Source organism: Phacochoerus africanus, chromosome 10 (assembly GCF_016906955.1).
Source record: "Phacochoerus africanus isolate WHEZ1 chromosome 10, ROS_Pafr_v1, whole genome shotgun sequence".
In the NCBI taxonomy this organism is placed as follows: domain Eukaryota; kingdom Metazoa; phylum Chordata; class Mammalia; order Artiodactyla; family Suidae; genus Phacochoerus; species Phacochoerus africanus.
Window position 1 is genome coordinate 112,723,127 of NC_062553.1, and position 24,145 is coordinate 112,747,271.

The 24,145-nt window shown below is 38.6% G+C and overlaps 1 protein-coding gene across 4 annotated transcripts in view; it reads right to left on the reverse strand.

Moving 5' to 3' along the window:
- SEC24B (SEC24 homolog B, COPII coat complex component) overlaps nt 1-24,145 on the reverse strand; it is an 88,892-nt gene that overhangs the window by 57,344 nt on the left and 7,403 nt on the right. For all 4 annotated transcript variants that reach the window (XM_047798208.1, XM_047798207.1, XM_047798210.1 and 1 more), the window contains exons 2-3: nt 13,603-14,349; nt 6,883-7,056 (exon numbers count right to left, since the gene is read on the reverse strand). In XM_047798208.1, coding sequence (XP_047654164.1) covers nt 6,883-7,056; nt 13,603-14,349 — 921 coding nt within the window. The remainder of the gene's footprint in view (nt 1-6,882; nt 7,057-13,602; nt 14,350-24,145) is intronic.

The following is a 24,145-nucleotide window of genomic DNA, read 5'->3' on the forward strand; positions in this document are numbered from 1 at the left end:
TAATTAAGGCACCCTAAATTTACAGACTTTCTTTTACCTTGCCATACATGTTTCAGCTAAAAATGAAACATTAAAAATAGGTTTGGTTCTCACTGGAATATTCTTAATTCAGAAATACTGAAATGTAGGGTGGTGGAATAGTGATAAATTTATTTAATGAGTATGCATGTATGCAGGCCCACCAAACTCCTGCTGTTAAAGAACCCAGTGTTTTTGAAAGAGTCCCATGAAAACAAAGCAAAAACTGAAAAAAAAATATTTAAAATATTAACTATTAATATACAATTTTAAAATAAAATATTAAATAGACCAACAACAGGACATTATGGGTCAAGATGAGGTGTTTGGGTTCAGTTCCAGGTAACACCACTTACTAGCTGAGTGTCCTTGGGCAAACTACTGTCTCTGTTCTTCATTTATATCAACTGTAAAATGGGGTAATAACTACCTCAAATGGTTGCTGGGAGGATTAAATGAATTAAAATATTTTAAACCTTCTTAGAAGAATGGTGCCTGAAATATACTACACAAGTATTAGCTACACTTACTACTGAACTTTTAAAAAACATATTTTTGTGTATATTTAATTTAAAACAATTATTTTCAACTATTCTTTTTTTTTTTTTTGCTTTTTAGGGCTGCAAAAAACCTCCGTGGCATATGGAGGTTCCCAGGCTAGGGGTCCAATAGGAGCTACAGCTGCCGGCCTATGCCACAGCCAGAGCAATGTCAAATCGGAGCCACATCTGCAACCTACATCACAGCTCACGGCAACACTGGATCCTTAACCCACTGAGCGAGGCCAGGGATCAAACCTGCAACTTCATGGTTCCTAGTTGGATTTGCTTCCGATGTGCCACTACGGGAACTCCTATTTTCAACTATTCTTAATACTTATCCCTAAGGCAAATCATTAGTCATCAGAAAAAAGAACCTTCCACCAACCTGAGTAATGTTCGTAGTAATGCTGGTTCTTTTAAAAACAAGTCGAATATTTTCTAGGACTACCGATCTTTTCCAAGAAACACTGGATAAAATTCACAGGTAAAAATTCTACATGATTTCTTCCAGTCTTCGAGATTTCCAATAAAGTACTTTACAAGCTATTTTATCATATTTATAATGATTATAACCTCACTTCCATATACTATATTTAATTCCTTTTACCTCCTTTTAACAACAACAAAAAAATTTACTAGCAGGTGAGGCTATTAGTACCTAGTAGTATATTTTTCTTGAAGTTTCTGTTGTGGTGCAGTGGGTTAAGGATCTGACTACAGTGGCTTGGGTCACCGTGGAGATGTGGGTTCGAAGCCCAGGAACTTTCATATGCTGCAGGTGTTGGGGGAGGCAGGGGGGATGTCTGATGAAATTAAGTTATTTCTGATTTGTATAATTGATACCTATTTAAAAACTAAAAAACTAGTGGAACTTGATACACACAATGCATTTTTAAGATAATCCTTGGCTCACAAATAGCCTAATATTAGGTACATGTTACAGTGCTCTATTTCAAATTTGCAATGAGCAACAGCATACTGACTACTCACTGCCTAGTTTTTATAGCATGCTATTAAAAAAGAATAAATTATCCTGACATTCAAAATTTGACTGCTCTTAATAATTTGGCTTAGAAGACAGAGGCTACAATTTGTTTCTCAATGGAGTTTATGATGCCCCTTGAAACTTCGGGAACACATTAAATCAGGGAGTTCCCACTGGCAAAGCAGAAACAAACCTGACTAGTATCCACGAGGATGCTGGTTTGATCCCTGGCCCTGCTCAGTAGGCTAGGGATCCAGTGTTGCCATGAGCTGTGGTGTAGGTCACAGATGAGGCTTGGATCCCACGTTGCTGTGGCTATGGTATAGGACGGCAGCTGTAACTCCAATTCCACCCCTAGACTGGGAACTTCCATATGCCACAGGTGTGGCCCTTAAAAAAAAAGAGAGAAAAAAATATTAAATCAGACTTTTTGACAAAGAATAAAATTTGCCTTACTGGTTTGAAAATGAGGACTGTTCCCGCTGTAAGGAACTAGGAACTATATCTAGTCACTTAAGATGGAGCATGATGGAGAATAATGTAAGAAAAAGAATGTATATATGTTTGTGTGACTGGGTCACGTTTCTGAACAGTAAAAAATTGACAGAACACTGTAAACCAGCTATAATGGAAAAAAATAAAAATCATTAAAAAAAAAAAAAAGACATGGGAGTTTCCATCATGGCACAGCGGAAATGAATCCAACCAGGAACCATGAAGTTGCAGGTTCGATCCCTGGCCTTGCTCAGTACGTTAAGGATCCGGAGTTGCTGTGAGCTATGGTGTACGTTGCAGACATGGCTCAGATCTGATGTTGCTGTGGCTGTGGTGTAGGCTGGCAGCTGTGGCTCTGATTTGACCCCTAGCCTGGGAACCTCCATATGCCACAAGTGCGGCCCTAAAAAAAAAAAAGAAAGAAAATGAGGACTGCCTTTGCCAATTAGGTTATATGGAAATACCATCCTTGAGATAAATGATCTACATCACAGCTTGAAGTTTTTGATAACAATACATTAAAGTATGTGATATTATACTGGCAATGGTATAACATAATTCATAGTATTTTGAATAATTGCTGGATGGAGATCTGCACTGGGTTTTGACATCCCTCTAGGGAGCTCGCATATCCTCGGGCAAAACACCTAACCTCTCTAAACCTTAGTTTCCCCATCTATAAAAAAAAATTGAAATATGATATCAGACCTTCACATAATTATCAAGTGAGATACTAAATATTAAAGGTATTTTTATTTTTATTTTTTTAGGGCTGCACCCACAGCATATGGATGTTCCCAGGCTAGGAGTCAAATCAGAGCTACAGCTGCTGGCTTACACCACAGCCACAGCAATGCAGGATCTGAGCCACATCTGCAACCCACACCACAGCTCATTGCAACACCGGATCTTTAAGCCACTGAGCAGGGCCAGGGATTGAACCTGCCTCCTCATGGATACTAGTTGGAATTGTTTACACTGCACCACAACAGGAATTCTAAAGGTATTTTAAAACTGTAAACGGCTGAATGAAAGTAATAATAATACTACCAACTATCTACAACCTGGAAAATAAAATTCAACAAACGACAACAATAAAAAATTTCTCACAAGTAACTCAGGTTAGAAAACCTAAAAAGAACAATATTGCTTTAATAAAACCCTTCCAGGAGACCCTGCTGTGGCACAATGGGATCAGCAGCATCTCTACTGTTTGATCCCAGCCCAACCCAGTAGGTTAAGGATCCGGCACTGCTGGAGCTGCAGCATAGGTCACAACTGTGGCTCCGATCTGATCCCTGGCCCAGTAACTCCAAAGGCAAGGTGGCCAAAAAAAGGGGAAAAAACGAAAAACAACAACAAAAACCCTTCCAAAACTGTACCTAACTACTTGACACGTAGTTTCTCAGCAATTATATGTATGCAAATAAAAACTATGAATGAAATTTTTCTAAAGTTTATCTTATTCTAATAATGAGTCATATGCAACTCCGGTACAAAAAGCTAGAGAGAGAGGTAAAAAAAGCCATTTATCTCAAGGAAAGATGTATTCCAATAAAAATGAATTTTTCCATTAAAAAGTACCAAAATTTATAATGTTTGTTGTTTTGACAAACTATATACTAACAATAATTGTATTGACAGAATAATCTAGAAGAAAAAATGTTAATACTTAGACACTTATGGTTACAGATAATAAAATTTTTAAATTTCAATTATATATGGTATCATAGCAGAGAAGTACGATGAGTAATAAATGAGTTTCTAGCTTAAGAATATATTACACTATTACTACACTCAAGGAAGGGGGTATGATGTTAAGAAGACAAAAGAAAAATGTAAACTTTCTAAATGTTAAAGAAGGGCTTGTTTCACTATTTTTTTAAAGGATAATGGGTTTCATTCCCGTGGATACACAGAAAAACATAACATCTTTGTTTTAAAAGTCAACATATAACTGCAAGTATTTTAACTTTTGGTGCAAAATTTTATTTTATTTATTTGTTGTCTTCTTAGGGCCTAAGCTGTGGCATATGAAGGTTCCAAGCTAGGGGTCGAACTGGAGCTGCAGCTGCTGGCCTCCGCCAGCGCCACAGCAACGCCAGATCCGAGCTGTGTCTGGACCTACACCACAAGCTCACGGCAACGCCGGGTCCTTAACCCACTAAGCAAGGCCAGGGATGGAACTGGCATCCTCATGGATGCTAGTCGGGTTCATTAACCACTAAGCCATGACAGGAACTCCAATTTTAGACGTCAATCTAAAAAATGTTCAAATAGTTTTACTTTTCAAAAAAAATTTTAGAAGATATACAAGCAAAACTTTGAAGACTCTCCTCTAAGAAAACAGCAAAAAATGCTAAGTCCTTAAGAGAATAACTAAGTCCAAAGAGAGGTTATCTTTGAAGCTGGGCGTGTCAACTGGAAAAAATGCACAACCCAAAAGTTGAGAATTATGTTTTATTTGGCTGACTTTCTGTGGACTTTCAAGCCTGGAAGACGGCTTTGAGGAACTGCTCCAAAGAGATGAGAGCAGAGTCAGGATATACATGAGCTCTTGCAACGAAGACCAGGCAGTCAGAACACCAAAAAATTAACCGTTAACTAAAGAAAATCAGGTATCTTAAGTTAATGGAGTTAGCACTTCTCTAGGCATGGGAAGATCCAAGAGTCTAGGTTCATTGAAACTGTTTCTTTAATATGCACCTTAGCTCTCTAGGGCCAGTATCCTGGCTCTTTCCATCATGAGTCCCCTCAGAGTGCACCATTAGGAGGTAGCTGCCGTGGCTGAGGGCTTGATGGCTTTGTTTACTGCAATGGCAGGTAATATTTTTCATTCACAGGAGAAAAAGACTGATCTTTTTTAAGTATAGATATTTCAGTAGTCATATCAGACCTACAGCATACCCTACATAACCACACACTGCACAACTAGAAGAGGTATCAGTCATGTAAACTACAACCTGGTCAATATACATGGCAGCCCTAACACACACAGCTACGATTGTGCCCCATATCTGTCCAAAGGCAAAGGGACTGCTAAGAAGCCAATCTCCTGCTTCAGAAAAGAGACCAAGAAGAGCTGCAATTCAAAAGCCAGTATTGTATTTCCTATTACTTATTCAAGGAGCTTATCTTAGTTAAATCAAGAGGTTAGCAGCCAACAGAAACGTAATTCAGCCTTATTTATAGAACGAGCACAAGACAGAAAGGTCTGAGTTTAAAATCTTTCACTCTGCTACTTAAGAACTTATAATCTTGGGAAAGTTACCTTATCTTTGTGAATGCCACTTTTCTGATTTATAAAAAACTGGAATAATATCTACATGGTAGAACTGCTACGCAGATTAAATGAGAGAATAAAGTATCGGGCACACTAAGTTCTCAATAAATAGTAGTTTCTTCTCTTTTCAAATCCATCTTACTATTAAAGGAGAAGGAAACATGATCATTATGATTATCTAGTGGGAAAGTGGTTTACAAAATGATACTTAAAGACGGCAGAACAGTATTTAAAGTAAAATGGTCAAAAAGAAAATAGGAAAAAAAAACTTAGCAGGGTCAATGTAAGGGGACCAAACAAGCAACGTATGTAACATTTGGGAGGTTGTCATCAATGCAGAGGAAAGACGCCACTTACTTAGTGAGGGCTTCTACATACCCCTAAGTTTCTTCTACTCATATTAAGTGAAACTTTCCTACCAGTCCCTCACTTTGAAGTGCTTATATAATAATAACTAGATTCTATTCCTAATACATCTACTGGCTTGTTGGGGATCAATGGACACTGTGTGGTGCTACAGTTGGGTTTCCTACAAAACCAAAGAAGAAAATTTATATTGTATAATCTGATCGAATGATAGAAAAGCCCGTGTTGACCACATGAGCAAACACTCAACAGATATAAAGCAATGAGACTAGCCCAAGAATTTGTTTTGCTTTTTCCAAGTCTTAGAACATAAGAGAGTTCTTCGTACTCAGGATGAGGGGCTGCCATCACACAGTGAAGATAGTTCCTAAAATAGTACTAATAACTGCGCTGGAAATACAAACTATACAGATTCCTAAACACAGTTATCTCTCATCAAATGAAAAATACAGTATGTTAACCTGAAACATCAACAGATTTGGAATTTTAGCCAGACAGAAAACAATCAAGAATACTGCCAAAAGAAAAGGCAATGTGGGGAAACATGGTCAAAACAACACATTTTAGTCACCTGTCACTTACACATGGATAATATTAAACAAGCAAACAAATAAACCATATTATTTGGCAATGATGCACAAGTGTGCCTTACGATTTCACTTTCATCCTTTCATTCTCAAAATTGGGTCAAAAGTTACTTTCCATTAATAATAATGACAAGCAAAGAAATCATCAAAAAGGATTTGGAAATTCACTAAACAAGGAAATCTTGGGTGTTTCATCCTAAAAGAAACGATAATAACCTTTAAAAACAGAAAACAAATGGTCCACAATAGAGGGGTGGATTAGTAAATTATAATACACTGACAATGAATTATTAGTCATGACTATAAGAACTGTGTAGAGATATATGAAGAACTGCACAATTAATGTAAAAGCAAAATACAAAATGATATGTACCCTATGATTGCAATTACATAAAATACATAACAAATATAATTCTATAAATACTTATAAAATCATAAGAGATTGGACTATGTAATACAGTCATGTTTGAATTGCGGTTATAAATTACTTTTTTCATATTTTCCATAAATTATGGTTCTTCAGTTTGACTTTTAAAGATCAGCTATTTGAATTAGTGTATGTGTACATCTATGTACTATATATAGTATAACAAACTTCACAAATACCTTTCTGCTGTAATAGCTCTGACGGTTGTGTAACTGAGGCCACAGGCTCAATGGGGCGATTTGCAGCAGGAGGTGTTCTTGCTGATGAGGCTCCTGACAAAACAGTGGATACTACTGGGCTGGACTTGGGAGGCTGAACATTTTGCATTACAGAACAGGACAAAGAATCTGCAACTGAAAACAAGAAACTATTTCATTCACAGCAATACATGTGAAATACACCAAAATACTAATAAAATCGTTTATTGGAAGTTCCGTAGAAACTTCAGTAGCACCGCATTTATCTAGTATATCTTTTTCTAGAAAATAAGGGGGATCCAAAGAAATGATTTTCAAAAAAAATCTAAAAACTCACTCCCAAATGTTTTAATAATCGTTAGTGGCCATTTTCTTAAAACATTTCACAAGCTTCCTTACCTTCTTAAACAAAATGAACCCCAAACAGCACTTTTTTTTACCTATGATCATCATTAATACTAATTACTGTACTATGCAATGGCCCCTCAGATAAGATGAAGATGAGATGATTCATGAATTACACAGGTCTTTCTAGTATTAGCTCAGATCCCACTTTGTATTGTAAACTGCTGCTCTCATGTGCTGTCTCTAATCAGATGCCCTATTTCACAAGTAACCGCGTAAGGAAGGGCCTAAACAGTAATATTAGGTTGGACTTCTGGAATTAAGTACATTTGATTCACAGTTGGCCTTTGTAACAGCTCAACCTGCCGGACCTACAGGATTGGCTTCAGCCAAGAGATAAGTGAAAAACCTATGGTGACAATTTAAGTGTCCACCAATGGATGAATGGATTTTTTAAATGTGGGGTATATATATACATTTATATGTATGTACACATGTGCATATATACATGCATGTGTTTACTGTACATTTACAGACATACATACAACGAATGAATGGATAAAGAAAATGTGGAAATACACACACTCACACACGCAGGAAGATCATTTGGCCATAAAAAAAAGATGGAAATCCTGCCATTTTTGACAACATGAATGGCCCCTGTGGTTTATTATTCTAAGTGAAATAAGTCAAAAACAAATAGTGTATGGTCTCCTTATATACAGAATCTAAAAAAGCCAAACTCACAGAAATAGAAAATGTTGGTTGCCTACAGGGAGATACTGGTCAAAGGACACAAACTCTCAGAAGTTCCCTGGTTGCCTAGCAGTTAAGGACCCAGAGTTGTCACTACTGTGGCTCAGAACACTGCTATGGTACGAGTTCAATCCCTGGCCTGGGAATTTCTGCATGCTGTGAGAATGACCCCTCTAAAATAAGTGTACAAACTCTCAGTTACGGAAGTTCTGGAGCTATAATGTACAGCCCAGTGACTACACTTAACAAAACTGTTATTAGAGACCCGAAAGTTGTTAAGATAGCAGATCTTAAATGTTCTCAACACATACACAAAAAAGGTAACTATGAGAGATGAGGGATATAGTAACTAACTCCACTGTGGTAATAATTTTGCTATATATCAAATCATCATGTCATACATTTTAAACTCACACAATATGTATGGTGTTCTCACAGAAGACACTCCTTGCCTCCCTCTCGAACTGTGTTCATTATTCCCTTGCTTTTGTTATTAAATACTTTACCACACAAGTAAGTATCCCTAAACATTATTTTTGCTGGTTTTTAACTTTGTAACAATAGCATGGTGCATGTCTTCCTCCACGCACATCTCTGGAATTCATTTGTGTTAATGAGTGTGGCTCTACTGCATCGTTTTTGCTGCAGTTCAGTAGTCCATTGCAAGGACACAAGTTATTTATCCATTCTACTATAAATGGACTTTTGGGTTCTAGTTTTCGGGTTTTATACAGTAGTACATGAACAGTCACGAACATGTCCCTCATGCCAATGTGGCAGAGCTTCTTAATGTGTGTGCCATAGCTCACCAGTGTGGGGGTGCCACAAGGAGGAGGATCCCCTCAGGCCTGGGGGCAGCCTATGGGAAATGAGATCTGTGGCCTGGGGAGCAGACCAGTCCCTTTAGCTCAGATCCCCCAAATGTTATTTCCTACAAGTACTACCACCTAGAACAGGAAGAGGTACTCTATGCGCTAGCAACGCCACACACAGAAACCTAATAAGATCCCTAGGCCAGGCCATACTAGCCCTGACGAATCAGAACCTGCATTTTACCAAGGTCCCAGGGGATTCACATGCACAAAGTCAGAGAAGGACCTCTCGAGTGTGCACAGAAGCAGGAGAGCTGCGCTTTAGGGTGAGGTTACCTTCATTTCCACTAATGCGGAATTTCCCTACAATACTGAACCAACAGATCCTCCTACTAAAAGTACCTAAGCTTTTCTCATCATTCGATATCCTTGCCACTAAGGCTAAGTAGATACCCCATTCTAGTTTTAAGTTGCTTTTCCCTGATTATTAATGAAATTATGTTTTCATTTCATCTGTGAAATTCCTGTTCATGTATTTTTTTCTTAGGTTGTTGGTCTTTTCCTTATTGATCTTATGTGTTACTTATGTATTCTGGATAAAACACTGTAAAAAATGCTTTTTTCTCCCAGTTCATGCTTTGTCTTTCTTGTTTTCGTTATGTTGCCTTTCAATGAAGAAAAATTCTTAATTACAAATTAATCAAGGGAGTTCCCATGTGGCTCAGCCGGTTAAGGATCCAGTGTTGTCACCACAGTGGCTTGTGTCACTGCTGTGGCACAGGTTCGATCCCTGGCCTGGGAACTTCCAATTATCTCAGAGGTGGCAAAAAAAAAAAAAAAAAGGAAGGGAGGAGAGAAACAAAGAGAGAAACAGAGAGAAAGAAAGAAAGAAACAGACAGACAGAAAGTTAGTCAAGTCTATCGTGCTTTATCATGCTTTTTTTTTTTTTGTCTTTTTTCCTTTTCTAGGGCAAAGGCTCCCTCAGCATACGGAGCTTCCCAGGCTAGGAGTCTAATCGGAGCTGTAGCCGCCAGCCTACACCACAACCACAGCCCCAGCAACGCGGGATCCGAGCCGTGTCTGCGACCTACACCACAGTTCACAGCAACGCTGGATCCTTAACCCACTGAGCAAGGCCAGGAATTAAACCTGCAACCTCATGGTTCCTAGTCGGATTCGATAACCACTGAGCCACGATGGGAACTCCTATCATGCTTATTCTTTACAGGTAGGTAGTACTGTGCATGGTGTCCTTAAGAAATCCTTCCCACTCCAAGGTTCTTCCATATTTTCTCTGAAGGGTTTTCAAGTTTTGCCTTTTTGCATTCAAATATTTATTTCACCTGTAATTCATGTTACACATGGAGAATTCACCCATTAGACTACAACTGCTATGGCAGATACCAGGCTACACTTCCCTAAACACCATGACGGATAGGCCGGACGTACCTGGAGCACTCTCGCCAAGCACCACAGATTTCCACTTCATGAACATTAAATAACAGTAATTTCACATTCATTTGTGTTTATTTGGATAACATTTGCTTCCCCAACAAGATTACAAATGTCATGAAAATAAAGATCAAGTCTTTTTACTTGCTACTTATTTTATCTCCCAGCACACTAAAACAAACACCTGTCACATAGTTGGCTTTCATATATTTGTAAACAAGTTCCACAAATATTAAGGACTGCAGAAAAATGCCAGCCGTAAAACCAAAACCAACAACAAAACCACCCCTTTCACAAGGAGAATTTGACAGAGAAATATGGAAATTTAGAGACAGACCACAATTAAAAAAAAAAAAATCATTTGTCTATCTAATGATTTGTTTACCAGCATTAAGGCAGTTCCCTTGTTAGTTCTTATTCAAAGCAATTGCTTGTCTTTCTAGAAAATTAAAATCAATATACCAGTAGTCCCCAAACCTTGTACTTAGGCACCCAAGTTGCCTTTGCAACAAACTCAGAGTTCCAAGGGATGTTTTAAATTTTCAGGAGAAAAGCAGTGACATCTGTCAAAGAACCTTATGAACTATTACTACTAAGTTACGTGGGGCGCTGGAAAAAAAAATATTGAGAAACAATAACTGAGAAAGTTTAGAAACTTCTGCAATATTTAATTTTAAAGTAGGTTTTAAAAGTAACCTCTATCTCTTCTGAAACAGTGATAAGCATCGGTCATATTAACCTGAGATATATGTAACCTGACAACTTCTGAACTACAATTAAAGTCACTTACCAATCTAAAGGCTAAAAAAAAAAAGAAAAGAAACCCACTTAACATAAATTAACTACTAAAATTATATTTTTATGGCTTTCACACTCTAGTGTTACAATTAAAATGGAAACATAGCCCCATCTCTCAGCCTAAAGGACTAATTTTTAATTACTAGTTATTCAAATAGAAGGTAACTTTGTAATTATTCTTACTCTTTATTCAATATTCTTTTCAATGATAGGCCCCTCCCAACAGGTATTGTGTTCATTAGCCAAGTGGCCCCACAATCCCTGACCCTACATCTTAGTATAAATTCATCCTATCCAGTCCCATTCCCATCTCAGAAATAAGATAGGAATTACCTGCATTTCTTCTTTGTCATGAAAGTCACAAAATCCTCAAGTCAGGGAGACCTTAGGATAAGCTGAGCTGTAAAAGGACTGCTGAAAGAAGAGAGAAAGAAAACAGAATTTCTAGGGGACAGAAAGCCCTGGTTCTGAGAAAGGCAGAGAGAGTCAGAAGAACTAAGCTTCAGGACAAGCTCTGTTTCTAAGATTAATGACCACAGGCAACCCAACTAGGATAGCTTCCTTCGTTTGTAAAAACCAAAGGACTACAGGATAATCTAGATCTGTTAACTAGGCATCACTTGAGATCAAGTTAGAAATACAGAGTCCCATGACTACCCTGGAGCTTCTATTCTAGCTCAATAAACTGGGTTGGAAGATCACGATCTGTGCAAGGGATTCTGGTGCACAGCCAGATCTGGGAACTGGGACAGATGCTGCAAGCTGACTTACCTGTCAATGCTAAACCCCTTCTTTCTAGCCTGCCTCTACTATGGAAGCTAACAAGCTAAATATTCGTTTTGTAGCCTTTCCTAGTTTTAGGAATGGTCTTTAAAAGCGGCTATGGCAAATGATAGGTACAGTGAAGTCTGTCAGTGCCACTCTCCCATCTTCTTTCTTCTCCCTTCTTTCTGCTTTTAACTTTGACTTGATGTCTACAGGTACAGAAGGTATCTAGTTTCTATAAACCAAGGCCAAGGATGGCAGAGTGGAAAGAGAGAAGAGACATCTAGGGCATCTAGATCCATCGCATCTGCCCAGATTTTCTGCTATGTAAGAAAAATACCACTTTTTTGTTTAAATCACTATTCGTTGCCTGTAGCCCAAAGTGTTTCTAAATAACACAGCAATGAGAGAGCAGGTGATCTCAAACATACCCTTCACATCTAATATCCTAAAGTCCTAATTTAATTTTTTTTTGGCCGCACTCATGGCACGTACAGAAGTTTCTGGGCCAGGGTTTGAACCTGTGCCAGTAGTGACCTCAGACACAGTAGTGACAACACCGGATCCTTAACCTCTTGAGCCACCAAAGAACTTCTAAAGTTCTAATTTAAAATAACCTAATTGTCCAGGGAAGGATACTTTTCTACAATATCCATGACACGTGGCTAGCTAGACTCTGATAGACAATCTAAAGACATCATTCAGAAAACTGTCACAGCTTCACCAATTCCCATTTTTTACATACCTTTTTCAGTTCAAGAACAGATTTTGTTAAGTTCAGGTTCACAAGTTGAATTAAAGCGAGCATATCCTATGCAACCTACATACCTTGTATATGTAATTTTTATAAACAAATAAATTTAAGGGTATCTTGGAAGGGTATCCAGGAAAGTCAGAAAAACTAACTACAAGGTTTTTTTTTTTTGGCCTTTTTTAGGACCGCACTTGCGGCATATGGAAGTTCCAGGCTAAGGATCAAATCCGAGCTATAGGTGCCCGCCTACACCACAGCCACAGCAACTTGGGATCTGAGCCTGTCTGTGACCTACACCACAGCTCATGGCAATGCCAGATCCTTAACCCACTGAGCGAGGCCAGGGATCGAACCCACATCCTCATGGATTCCAGTGGGGTTCGTTACCACTAAGCCACAATGGGAACTCCCTACAAGGGTATTCTCATATATCTTTCTCTATGTCCCCTGTTCTTCATCCTAAATTACCAACTTGGGACGGAGAAAACATCAGCTTTAGAGTATAGGAAATGTATCTTCTGTGAAAGCCACTAATAAAGGATCACTTAGAGGAACCAGTGAGGTAGTGCAGGCCATCATCTTTCTGTAGCGAATGGGGCTGTGGCTGGAACAGAAATTGTCCTAAGGGTGAACTGGTATAAAAAAGAAAGTATTGGCAAACAAAGCATAACCCCAAATGGACCCTTTCCATTCTGCTCTATACCTAACTACACGAAAGACAACTACTTGCAGATGTATGAAGACATATCAATAAATGTCAACTGAGATTCCCAATCAATGTAAGGAGCCATGCCATACAGGGCAGATGGTTAGGTGGCTAATCATAAATAGGTGAAGATGAGAGGTTCAGGGAGATGCTGCAAAATTCTACAATAAATAAAGCAAATAAAGTGCAAAGGAAAACTAATTTCCAATGTTTCTATGAGGTTACATCATCTTTAACCTTTATGCACATAAAAATCAGACTGGAAGTGCACTCATGTTCAATCATGCTTTGGTGAGCTTTTCATTCCACCTACCAGTATTTGTTAGGTTGTTGTTGGCTGCAGTCGGGGAGGTATGGTTTCGGACTGGATTGTCTTGGGTTGATGGAAGGCCTGAAGTTGACCATGAAAAAGTATTGTATCCTGAAAGATTCTGCTGCTGGTGGTACGGCTGTGATGGTGGAGGTGGAAGAGGTGATGGATGGCTGATAGCTGTATTTTGCCCAGAAAAAGAATGATCTCTAGTCGGCCGGACAGGTGGAGCATTCTGTGAGGTAAATATTTGTTGCCCATATGGATCTCCAGCAGGTAGAGAAGGATATGAAACACTAGGATACGTAGCATTAGAAACAGTTGACAGAGCATAGTGACCACAAGTAGAGGGAAATCCCTGAGAAGCAACTGAAGAATTGGCAGAGTACATGGCTGGACTACTGTAATGATTCACAAAAGAGGAGTACGGCTGGGAGGCACTCGTATGCAAATGCGATGCTGATGATGCAGCACCTTGGAAAGATGCTGGAGTGGATCCCACAACATGAGGGGCAGGAGGAACCCTGCCATACATCTGCTGTGCTCCTGGCTGTTGGCTGGCGGTATTCGGAGTCAGCACGTTTTGCGTTGGTATCGTATAGAGACCAGAGTAGTAACCAGCACACTGGCTATCCAATGGCAATGAGGTCATCTTCCCAGGTCCTTGAGAGTAATGTCCTGAGGGAGCAATGTAGTTCTGAGGATGCAGCCCGTACCCAGATGGAACTTGCATTTGATTCTGTGCTGGACCTGAAAAAGAAAAGCAAATATTTACAGGAATTAGTAAGAAGGGAACTCATTCTTCAGCACAGCTGTCATCTAAACGTTGCCCTAATTAATGTACTTCTTCATAATCCCAAAGTGTTCCAAGAATCAGTACTGGGACAGACCCACTGTGGCAGCTGGCCTCCAAGATGCTCCCCAATGACCCACCCCCCTGGTATTCAAACCCTCCCATGATATACCATGACTGGGCTATGGGACCAATGGCAGAGAGCAGAGGTAATGCTATCGTACTCCGGAAGATCGGCCCAGGTCTTCTCCTAGATCACGCACTCAGTGTGGAAGAGCAAAGCTGCCAAGTTGTGGAACGCCCTCTGGAGAAAGCCATGCAGTGAGGAACTGAACTTTCTGACCACTGGCCAAAGGGAAACTGCAGCCTGCCAACAACCACATGAGTGAGCTTGGAAGCAGCTCCTTCTTCAGATCCACCGGAGTACTGAGGTAACTACAGCCCCAGCTGACAGCCTGACCACAGTCTCATGAGACCCTGCGCCAGAACCACCCAGCTAGAGCACTTCAGCTCCCTCAGAACCTATGGGATTAAACATTGGTTGTTTTAAGTTGCTAAATTTTGGGGTATTTTTGTTTTGCAACAATAGACAGCTAATATACCTAGCATGGAAGAAGTTCAAACCTTTCTTACGGGCTTTTTAAAAATTATTATTATAAAAGTAACAATATAGCCACTGTTTTAAAAAAATCCAAACAATGACGAATATAAAAATCACAAGTCCCCTTCTCTTCCTGGTAACTGATATCCTACCTCCCAGATGGCTAGTTAGTGGTTTCTTGTCTATGCATGTATGTATGTGATGTACACACAAGTATATACATATTTAAACACACAAAGAAAGATCATACTACACTTCAGCAACTTGCTTTCTTATACCTAGCACATCCTGGATATCTTTCTCTGTTAACATATATAAATTTTTATTATTTTTCTAAAAGAATTTTTATAGTATTTCATTGTAGAGACATAACATTATTTACCACATTCCCATTAGTGAATATTTATTCCAGGGAGTAAACTAATTTATGAGGTCAGTTTCTGTGATGAATCTGCAGGATAAGTTCTTAGAAGTGAAACTGGACATCCAAAGGATTTGTGCTTTTAAAATTGATCATTACTGCCAAATATCTCTCCAAAAATGTCTATCAATTTAAACCTCTCATCAACAATGTTTAAGAATACCTCATCTTCCCAACACTGAGTGCCATTTTAATCTTTGCCTATCTAATACGTGAGAAACATTTTAGCTTGCAGTCCTTAACTTTGATACTGAGAATCCTTTCAAATGTTCCTTACCTATTTGGGCACCTTTCTCTGTTATTTGCCTTTTTCCCACAGGACTGTACTTCCCTTAATCATTTACAAATGCTCTTGTATGTTAAGAAATGTAAGCATATGTTATCATGTGCTGTCTATATTTTCCCTCGGGTTACTGTTTCTCTTGACTTTGTTCATGTTGTCTCTTGCTATAGTTTTCCCATTATTATGAACTGAAATCTTTCATGCTTGGTAAATTTTTAAATCATATTTAGTAGAACCTTCCCCATTCTAATATTATAAAACTATATACTATAAACCCATGTCTTCCTCCAGTGCTTCAATACTTCCATCTTTATGTATTTATCTTTGATCACTATAGAATGTATTTATCAATACCATTAAAGTTAATGATCTTAATACAGATTTTCTTATTAGTCTAAATATTACCAAACATATTACACTTTGTTCCACTCACTGTTCTAAAGGCTTTACATATATTCATTCCTTGGACCCTCCTCATAGCCCCTTGAAGTAAACGGTATCATTATAATCATGAATAAATAAGATAAATGAGGCACAAAAGTTAAGTCGTTTAATACAGTCACATACTTAGGAGGTAACATGGCTGGGATCTGATTCAAATAATCTGGCTCAAATCAATGATGTGCTGTCCTGGCTACACTAAAATGCTACTATTGCTTTAGCCCCGAGGAAGGTCAATTATCCCAAACAATGGAATCCTAGCCTTGGTGCCAAGCCCAAACTCTAATTATTATAGAATCCAATTTTCCCATCTTGTGGAATGAAACAGATATATATCTATACCATGCCTCAACTTAAAGAATATCCAAAAAACATATATTCACAAGCTATTTCAAGTTCAATGACACAAAGAATGTGCCACTGTATTTCTTGCTATAATAACGTATAAAAATATAAAACAGGGAGTTCCTGCTGTGGCTCAACGGAAACAAATCCGACTAGTATCCATGAGGATGCATGTTCGCTCCCTGGCCTCGCTCAGTGGGTCAGGGATCCGGTGTTACCGTGAACTGGGGTGTAGGTCACAGACAAGGCTAGGATCCCACGTTGCTGTGGCTGTGGTATAGGCTGGCAACTGTAACTCCAATTTGACCCCTAGCCTGGAACTTCCATATGCCAGGGGGTGCGGTCCTAAAAAAGTAAAATAATAAAATAAAATAAAATAAAATAAAATAATAAAATAAAATAAAACAAAACAAAACAGAAAAGGAGTTCCCATTGTGGGCACAGTGCAAATGAATCCAACTAGGAACCATGAGGTTGCAGGTTCAATCGCTGGCCTCGCTCAATGGGTTAAGGATCCGGCATTGCCACGAGCTGTGGTGTAGGTCGGAGACGTGGCTTGGATCACGTGTTGCTGTGGATGCAGTGTAGATCGGCAGCTGTAGCTCTGATTCGACCCCTAGCTTGGGAACCTCCACATGCGGGTGAGTTCGGCCCTAACAAACAAACAAACAAACAAAACAGAAAAATATTTTTTAAAGATATATGGACAATTTCCTTATTTTGTTTTTAATTCCTACAGAATAATGCAGTGGAACCTTAACCTTTGGTTATTTAAACACACACTGCATGGTGGACACAAAAATAACGTAAACAATCGGGCTGCAGAATCTACACTTCCATAATTTCAAGAATTATACAGAGAACCAAAATCAGGTAACTACTGTTTTATTAATTACATAATTTACTTTTCTCACAGAATATTATACATGATCATAATTCACTTTAAAGGATTTATTTACTTAAAAGGAAATAAACATAATAGGCATCTTTCATTAACATGCCAAAAAAAAAAAAAAGAGTTAAGTGTTCTTCTTCTCTTACTTAAATATTTAAAAAAAAAAAAAAAAAGTAGATTCGGAGTTCTGCTGTGGCTCAGCGGAAACGAATCTGACTAGCATCTATGAGTATGCAGGTTCGTTCCCTGACCTTGCTCAGTGGGTTAAGGATACAGGATACAGTGTTGCGGTGAGCTGTGGTGTAGGTCACAGACATGGCTTGGATCTGATGTTGCTGTGGCTGTGGGCTACAGCTCCGATTTGACCCCTAGCCTGGGAACCTCCATATGTTGTGGGTGCAGCCCTAAAAAGAACAAAAAAAAAAAAAAAAAGATTGGCTACTCTTCCTTACAACAGAAAACACAGCACTGGTACAAATTTATCAATCAAGAGAAGAGCCAAGTCAGAATTAGATAAATCTACCCACTTCATGATTGATTTGGCTCATCCAAGCTACATGATCTGAAAACAGGAAAATAATCATCATGTGCAAGCTACTGAAACGCCATTCTTCTAAAAATAACAGGAATGTTGTATCTGCTGAAATGTATCACAAACGAATTACCCGCCCAAAAAAGCCCATTTTCTTTTCAGTCCATCAAAGAAAAGGAAGGTACTTACTACGGGGATGGGGGGATGGATTGCAAAGGTAGGGAGAGCTAATTATATGCTGATGCTTACCATTCCTTACACTATGTCAAGATCTAAATGTTCCAAGAGTATCCCCCCCCCCCAAAAAAAAATTCTAGGTGTTCCTTTATGGTGCAGCAGGTTAAAGATTCAGTATTGTCACTGCAGTGGCTTGGGTCACTGCTGTGGTGCAGGTTCAGTCCCTGGCCTGCGAACTTCCACATGCTACAGGCAAGCCCACACCCTACCCCCACCAAAGCTAAAATAACTTAATCAAATTAATAACTGTATCAAGACTTTCGAAAGTAAAATTTTTTAAAATATTAAATCAAGTTTTTAAAGTCTGCACTAAAAAGAAAAAAATCAGTTTAAATCGAAAGAAAATATCGAGGACAAGAAAATATTTTACAAAAGTTTGTTATACTGTGACCTAACAAGGTATGGATTTTCTTTTCTTCAATCTTAAAACACATTATAATTCTTAACTTTATCTCAGGGTATACTAAAAATATTAAATATTTGAGCATGGCAAATATTACAAATAAATAATTTATATACCCCATAACTTAAAAAAAAAAACACTCTGTAAATTATGGAAATTTTACTAGTATTAGCATTTTCATTTGCTTATATTTCCTATAACTGCCTCAGCAACTGTGGCAGTTTTAGAACATGGTCCCCAAACTCTTTGATACTCTGCTGATTAAAAGGTGGGGTCTGTCTACTCTCCTTGAACTTGAGCAGGCTTATAACAGCTTCTACCAGTAAAGAAGAACAGGGATTTCAGCATCTGTTTTGTTTGATGGAATATTTGCATGCGGATCCCCAGCAACTCTGTAAGAAAGCCATTTACTCCACAGCTGCCATGATCTAAGGAAGCCAAACAACAAAGAGAGGTCACCACTAGGCATTTGGGTTTGAGGTCTGAGTCTCTGAGTCATTCCAGTCGAAGTGCTAGATATGTCAATAAATGAGCCTTCAAGATCACCCCAGTCTCCAGCCCTCAAAATCGCCTCTGAGTCTTCCCCGTGGAGGCCCTAGACATCCTAGAGAAGAGAACAGCCATCTTTGCTGTGCCCTGTCCAAAGTCTTGTTCAACACAATAGGTGAACATAATAAAATGATTGTTTTTAAACAGTTAAGTTTTGTTGTAATTTGTTATGTACTGATAGCAACTAGAAAACTATTTTTAAAAATTAAGAATTCAGATTCTAAAACCAAAATACATAAACAACAAATTACTTTTGGATTATAATCCAAAGAATAAAAGAAAACATGTTCTTGAGCCCATAATAATATAAATGACTGAATAAATTTTAAATGGGAGAAAAGGGGCAAGTCTTCCTTATAGAAAGAATTCCAAATAACATACGCGGAAGGAATGAAGGAAAGAGAAAATCACCACTAGAATTCCTTAGTCGTAATTACTACAGGAAAGAGCCACTGAAGAATGCTAAAATTAGTAGACAAAACTTTAAGCAGAAACAGGATAGTAGCCTCAAAATATCTCCCTAAGAATATTTGTACAGAATATTTATTAATTATTGTGGTGATTTTAACACATGCCCACAAATTATTTGATACACCTCACTCCAGGAAGTGAAGCTTAATTCCTTTTCTGTTGAATGTAGGCTGGACTAACAGAGTAGGAAAAATAAAAAATAGTAACTTTATACAGTAATTTTACAGTGGAGGAATCTGGCACCTGCTATTGACTATGTCCACCCCTCAAATCTGTATGAAGCCCTAACCCCTAATTCGATGGTATTAAGAGATGGGGCTTTGGGGAAGCAATTAGGTTTAGATTAGGTCACGATAGGATAGGATCCTCATGAAGAACTGGTATCTTTATAAGAAGAGGAAAACCAGGAGTTCTCTCATGACTCAGCGCGTTAATGATTCTGCACAGCAGTGGCTCAGGTCACTGCCATGGTGACTGCTATGGCGGGGGTATCCCTGCCCTGGAAACTTCGACAGGTGAGGCCACAAAAGAAAAAAAAAATTAAAACAAAAACAAAAAAGGACAGCCACGTGAATCTGCTGAGAAAGACGGAGGTTTACAAGCCAAGAAGAGGAACTTCACCAGAATCCAACTAGACTGGCACCCCAATCTTGAACTTCCAGCCCCCCCAACCTGAGCAAATGCTTTGACTTAAACTTCCCAGTCTATGGTTTTTTGTCATAGACTTACGAGCCCAAGCTAAGACATCCCTTCAGTCAAGTCCCCAAGGTTAACGTGACTAGCAATAAAGTAAGTTGATACCACGGAACCCCTGATAGGATGTAATAAGGGCACTTCACCTCTGGGTATGCTTCCCAAAAAAATCACAACCCCAGTCCAATCCTGAGAAAGCAACAGCAAGCCCAAAGTGAGGAACGGTCTTCAAAATAACCAGTACTGTCCAAATCCTGAAAAAGAAAAACTGAGAAACTGTCACAGACCAGAGGAGACTAAGGAAACATGACAACTAAATACAAGGTGGTATCTTGGATTAGATCCCGAAATAGAAAAAAAGAAAAAAAATTAGTGGAAAAACTGATGAAATGCAAATAAAAGTGTAGTTAACTTTACTTCACTCACGTTAATTTTCTAGCTTTGAAAAAGGTATCACAGTTTTATAAGATGTTAAAACGTGAGAGGAAGACGTAAGACTTTAGCGGAAGCTAAGTGAAGGGTATTTACTGCATTTTCTGTACTTCTGCATCACTTCTGCAAATCTAAAGTGATTGTGAAATAAGATATTTTAAAAACATCAATTAAAAAAAAGTGCTGGAAATGACTTACTAAATCAATTGTAAGACAAATTTTTGTACAGAAATGTCTATTCCAAAGAGCCACTAGAGTGATTTTCCTAAAAAGCAAATCTGTTATTTCCTTGTTTAAACCTTTCTAATGTTTCTTCTTGACATCAAAAAAAAAAAAAAAAAAGATTCAAACTCTTCAACATGGCCTGTAAGACAGTGCAGGACAGAATAACCCCTCCTCAACCCTTACGTCCACATCCTAATCCCTGGAACCTGTGAATATGCCAGGTTATATGGTACAGGGGACCTGGGGTTGCAGACAGTGTCAGGGTTGTTAATCAGCTAATCTTGGAAGAGGGAGCGTATCCTTGATAATCCAGGTCAGCTCAATGCAATCAAAAGCGTCTTTAAACGTGGAAGATGGAAGCAGAAGAGAGTCAGAGGGAGATGTGACTACACAAGACCCCTCTGAGAAATGCAGTGTTGCTGGTGTGAAGGCAGACAGAGTGGGCCCTGAGCAAGGAATCTGGGCTGCCTCTAGAAGCTGGAATAAAGCAGAGAAATGGATTCTCTCCTAGAGCCTCTAGAAGTGAATGCAGCCCCAGAGACATTTGGATTTTAGCCCAGTTAGACTTCTAACCTACGGAAGGTGAATTTAGGTTTTAGGTCACCAGTTCGTGGTAATTTGTTACAGCAGCAAAGAGAAAACCAATGCAAAGGTCCTTCATGATCTGACCCCTGCTTACCTCTCCTGATTCCTCGAGCTCAGCACTCCTCCTCACAATGATTTCCAAAAGGTATGCCGTAACATACTGCAAGTCCTCACATGGGTCTGCCAAAGTGTGATCGATAAATACGACGCAATTCTGCTGTAACGGAGAATGCCTACCGTCATGGTGAAGTAACACAGAATACTGACCTGAGAGGAAGAGGTACAGCTTGCCACAAGAAAAGCAAAAGAGCCACAGCACATCAGGTCAGCTTGTATACTAGGACTCTGACCCAAGTGGCCATTAAAAAGGTTGGTTAGGGGAGAATACAATTAAGTTGCCTTGTCAAGACTTCTGAAGAGGATCAAGGGAACATGGTATTTTTATGAAACTTGCTTTTTCTAAACACAGGTATGGAAAGTTTAATTCCTTCAAGAATGCCACCAAAAACTTTAGCACTGAAGTAGCCATGAGTGGGAAGGGCCGAGACTCACTATTCCACATATACTCCCTACCATACAGAATTTTTCGTAAGCCAAGCTTGTGCACCTCTGCCCATTCACACAGCCCCTTCTCTCTACCTGGAACCTTAAAACAAAAACCCTTCCCCCTTCATCTGCAGTACTCAGTTCAGCACTTTCTCTAGAAAACATTCTCTAATTCTCTAAGTAGATGCCTGTTTAATGTCACAGTACAGTATTTGGGGCCACTATGACAGTGCTTTCCATGCAGAACTGTAAGTGTCTAGCTGTACCCTCTACAAGTAAGTGAAAAACTTGGGCCAAGTTTGCTCTCAGCTCCATCATATCCCTAACGCTTAGGATAGTGACTGGTTCATGGAATCCATTATTATATTTTGAAAAAATAAAGCCCAGAATATAATCATCAAATATTTCTGTATTAGGCCTTTACTCACCACAATTATCATATCAACAAGGACTATATGATATTTGAAGAGAAAGAATACAAAATTTAAGAGCTTCCATTATGTAAAGTAATTTAATACCCTACCACCAGAACAAATACACAAGTTCAAAATTTTTTTGACCTTGGCATTCTACACTTTTTACTTTGCAATATTTCAACTATAAGAATATTTGAAACAAAAGAAAATTTTAAAATCTAACGTATTTCATTACATCTAAAGTGTTTTGATGTTGCCACTTTTTTTCTTCTTACTAGATATATGCGTTTCCTACAGCAAGTGTATTAAATTACCACAAATTTAGTGCCTTAAAATTAACACAGATGTATTCTTTTATAGTTCTGGAAGTCAGAAGACCAAAATCAGTTTCACTGGGCTCACGTCAAAGTGTCTGGTTCCTTCTGAGGCCTGAGGAGAGAATCCACTTCCTTGCCATTTTCAGTTTCGAGTGACCACCTGCATTCTTCTGGCTTATGGCGCTTCCTCCACCTTCAAAGCACATCATTCTAACCTCTGCTTCTATGGTCACTGTACCTTCTCTGCAGGCTGACTCCTCCAGTTTCTAATAAGGATGGTTGTAATTATATCAGGCCCACCCAGATCCAGTATAATCTCTCCAGCTTTTTAATCGCAGCTGCAAAGGTTTCAGGGATTAGGAAAGAATACTGAGAAGGGGACACTATTGGGAAGGGGACACTATTCAGCCTACCACATCAGGTGTCAGTGGCAGATTTTTCACAACTATAAGGTGACTTCCACCAATTTTGAAATTCCACCAGTTCTAAGATGCACCCCAATTTTAGAGGTGAAAATGGTGAAAAAAAAGGTGTCTTAGAAACAATGAGTAATTTAATTATCGCATCTACCAAAGAGCGTAACACAGCATCTCACAAAAAAAGCATCAATAAAGAAACCACTGAAAAACAGAAAAACTCAGGTAATATATAGTCTCTAAGAGAACTGTAAATTTTTTCCTCCACTACTCATACCCAGATGAGTAATATCACCATGAGGCCAGAACTATACATTTTTAACTTCAAGTAAGGTATGTCTGTATAAAAGAGGGAAATAGATTATTCTAACACATTATCTAATCATTATTAAAATCTGACTTGAGAAGTAAACGAAAGATTTTTTAACAAGTAGTCTGGATACCTTTTCAATGTAGCTGCTGAGCTGTTAGCCTGACTGATACTATCATACATAAGCTAGAAACAGCCTCTGATTTTCTGTAAGCATCTATGTGAGAGTAAATTATCACAAGATACGCCAAGAACAGATCTGCCTCAGTGACATAATCTCCTTCCAGAGATTAGATTCTTACCAAAGAAAAACTGATTCTATTTCTACTTCAAGCAAACCCGACATAGAAATCAAAACTTAAAGCAAGTATTTTCTGGAATGTCTAGTCACCATACCAAAAAAAAAAAAAAATCATAGCCTCTCTAAATAAACAAGCTTCCTCATTCCCTACCACCCCTCAGAGAAGCAACATTTTTAATATAAAGAATATGTTTCCTTACTCTTTTCCTGAACTGAATTTCAACTTTTTAAAAAGTCAGATTAAAAGTTTTCATTATCTTCAGAGTTCCCGTAGTGGCTCAGTGGTTAGTTAACAAACCTGCCCAGCATCCATGAGGACTCAGGTTTGATCCCT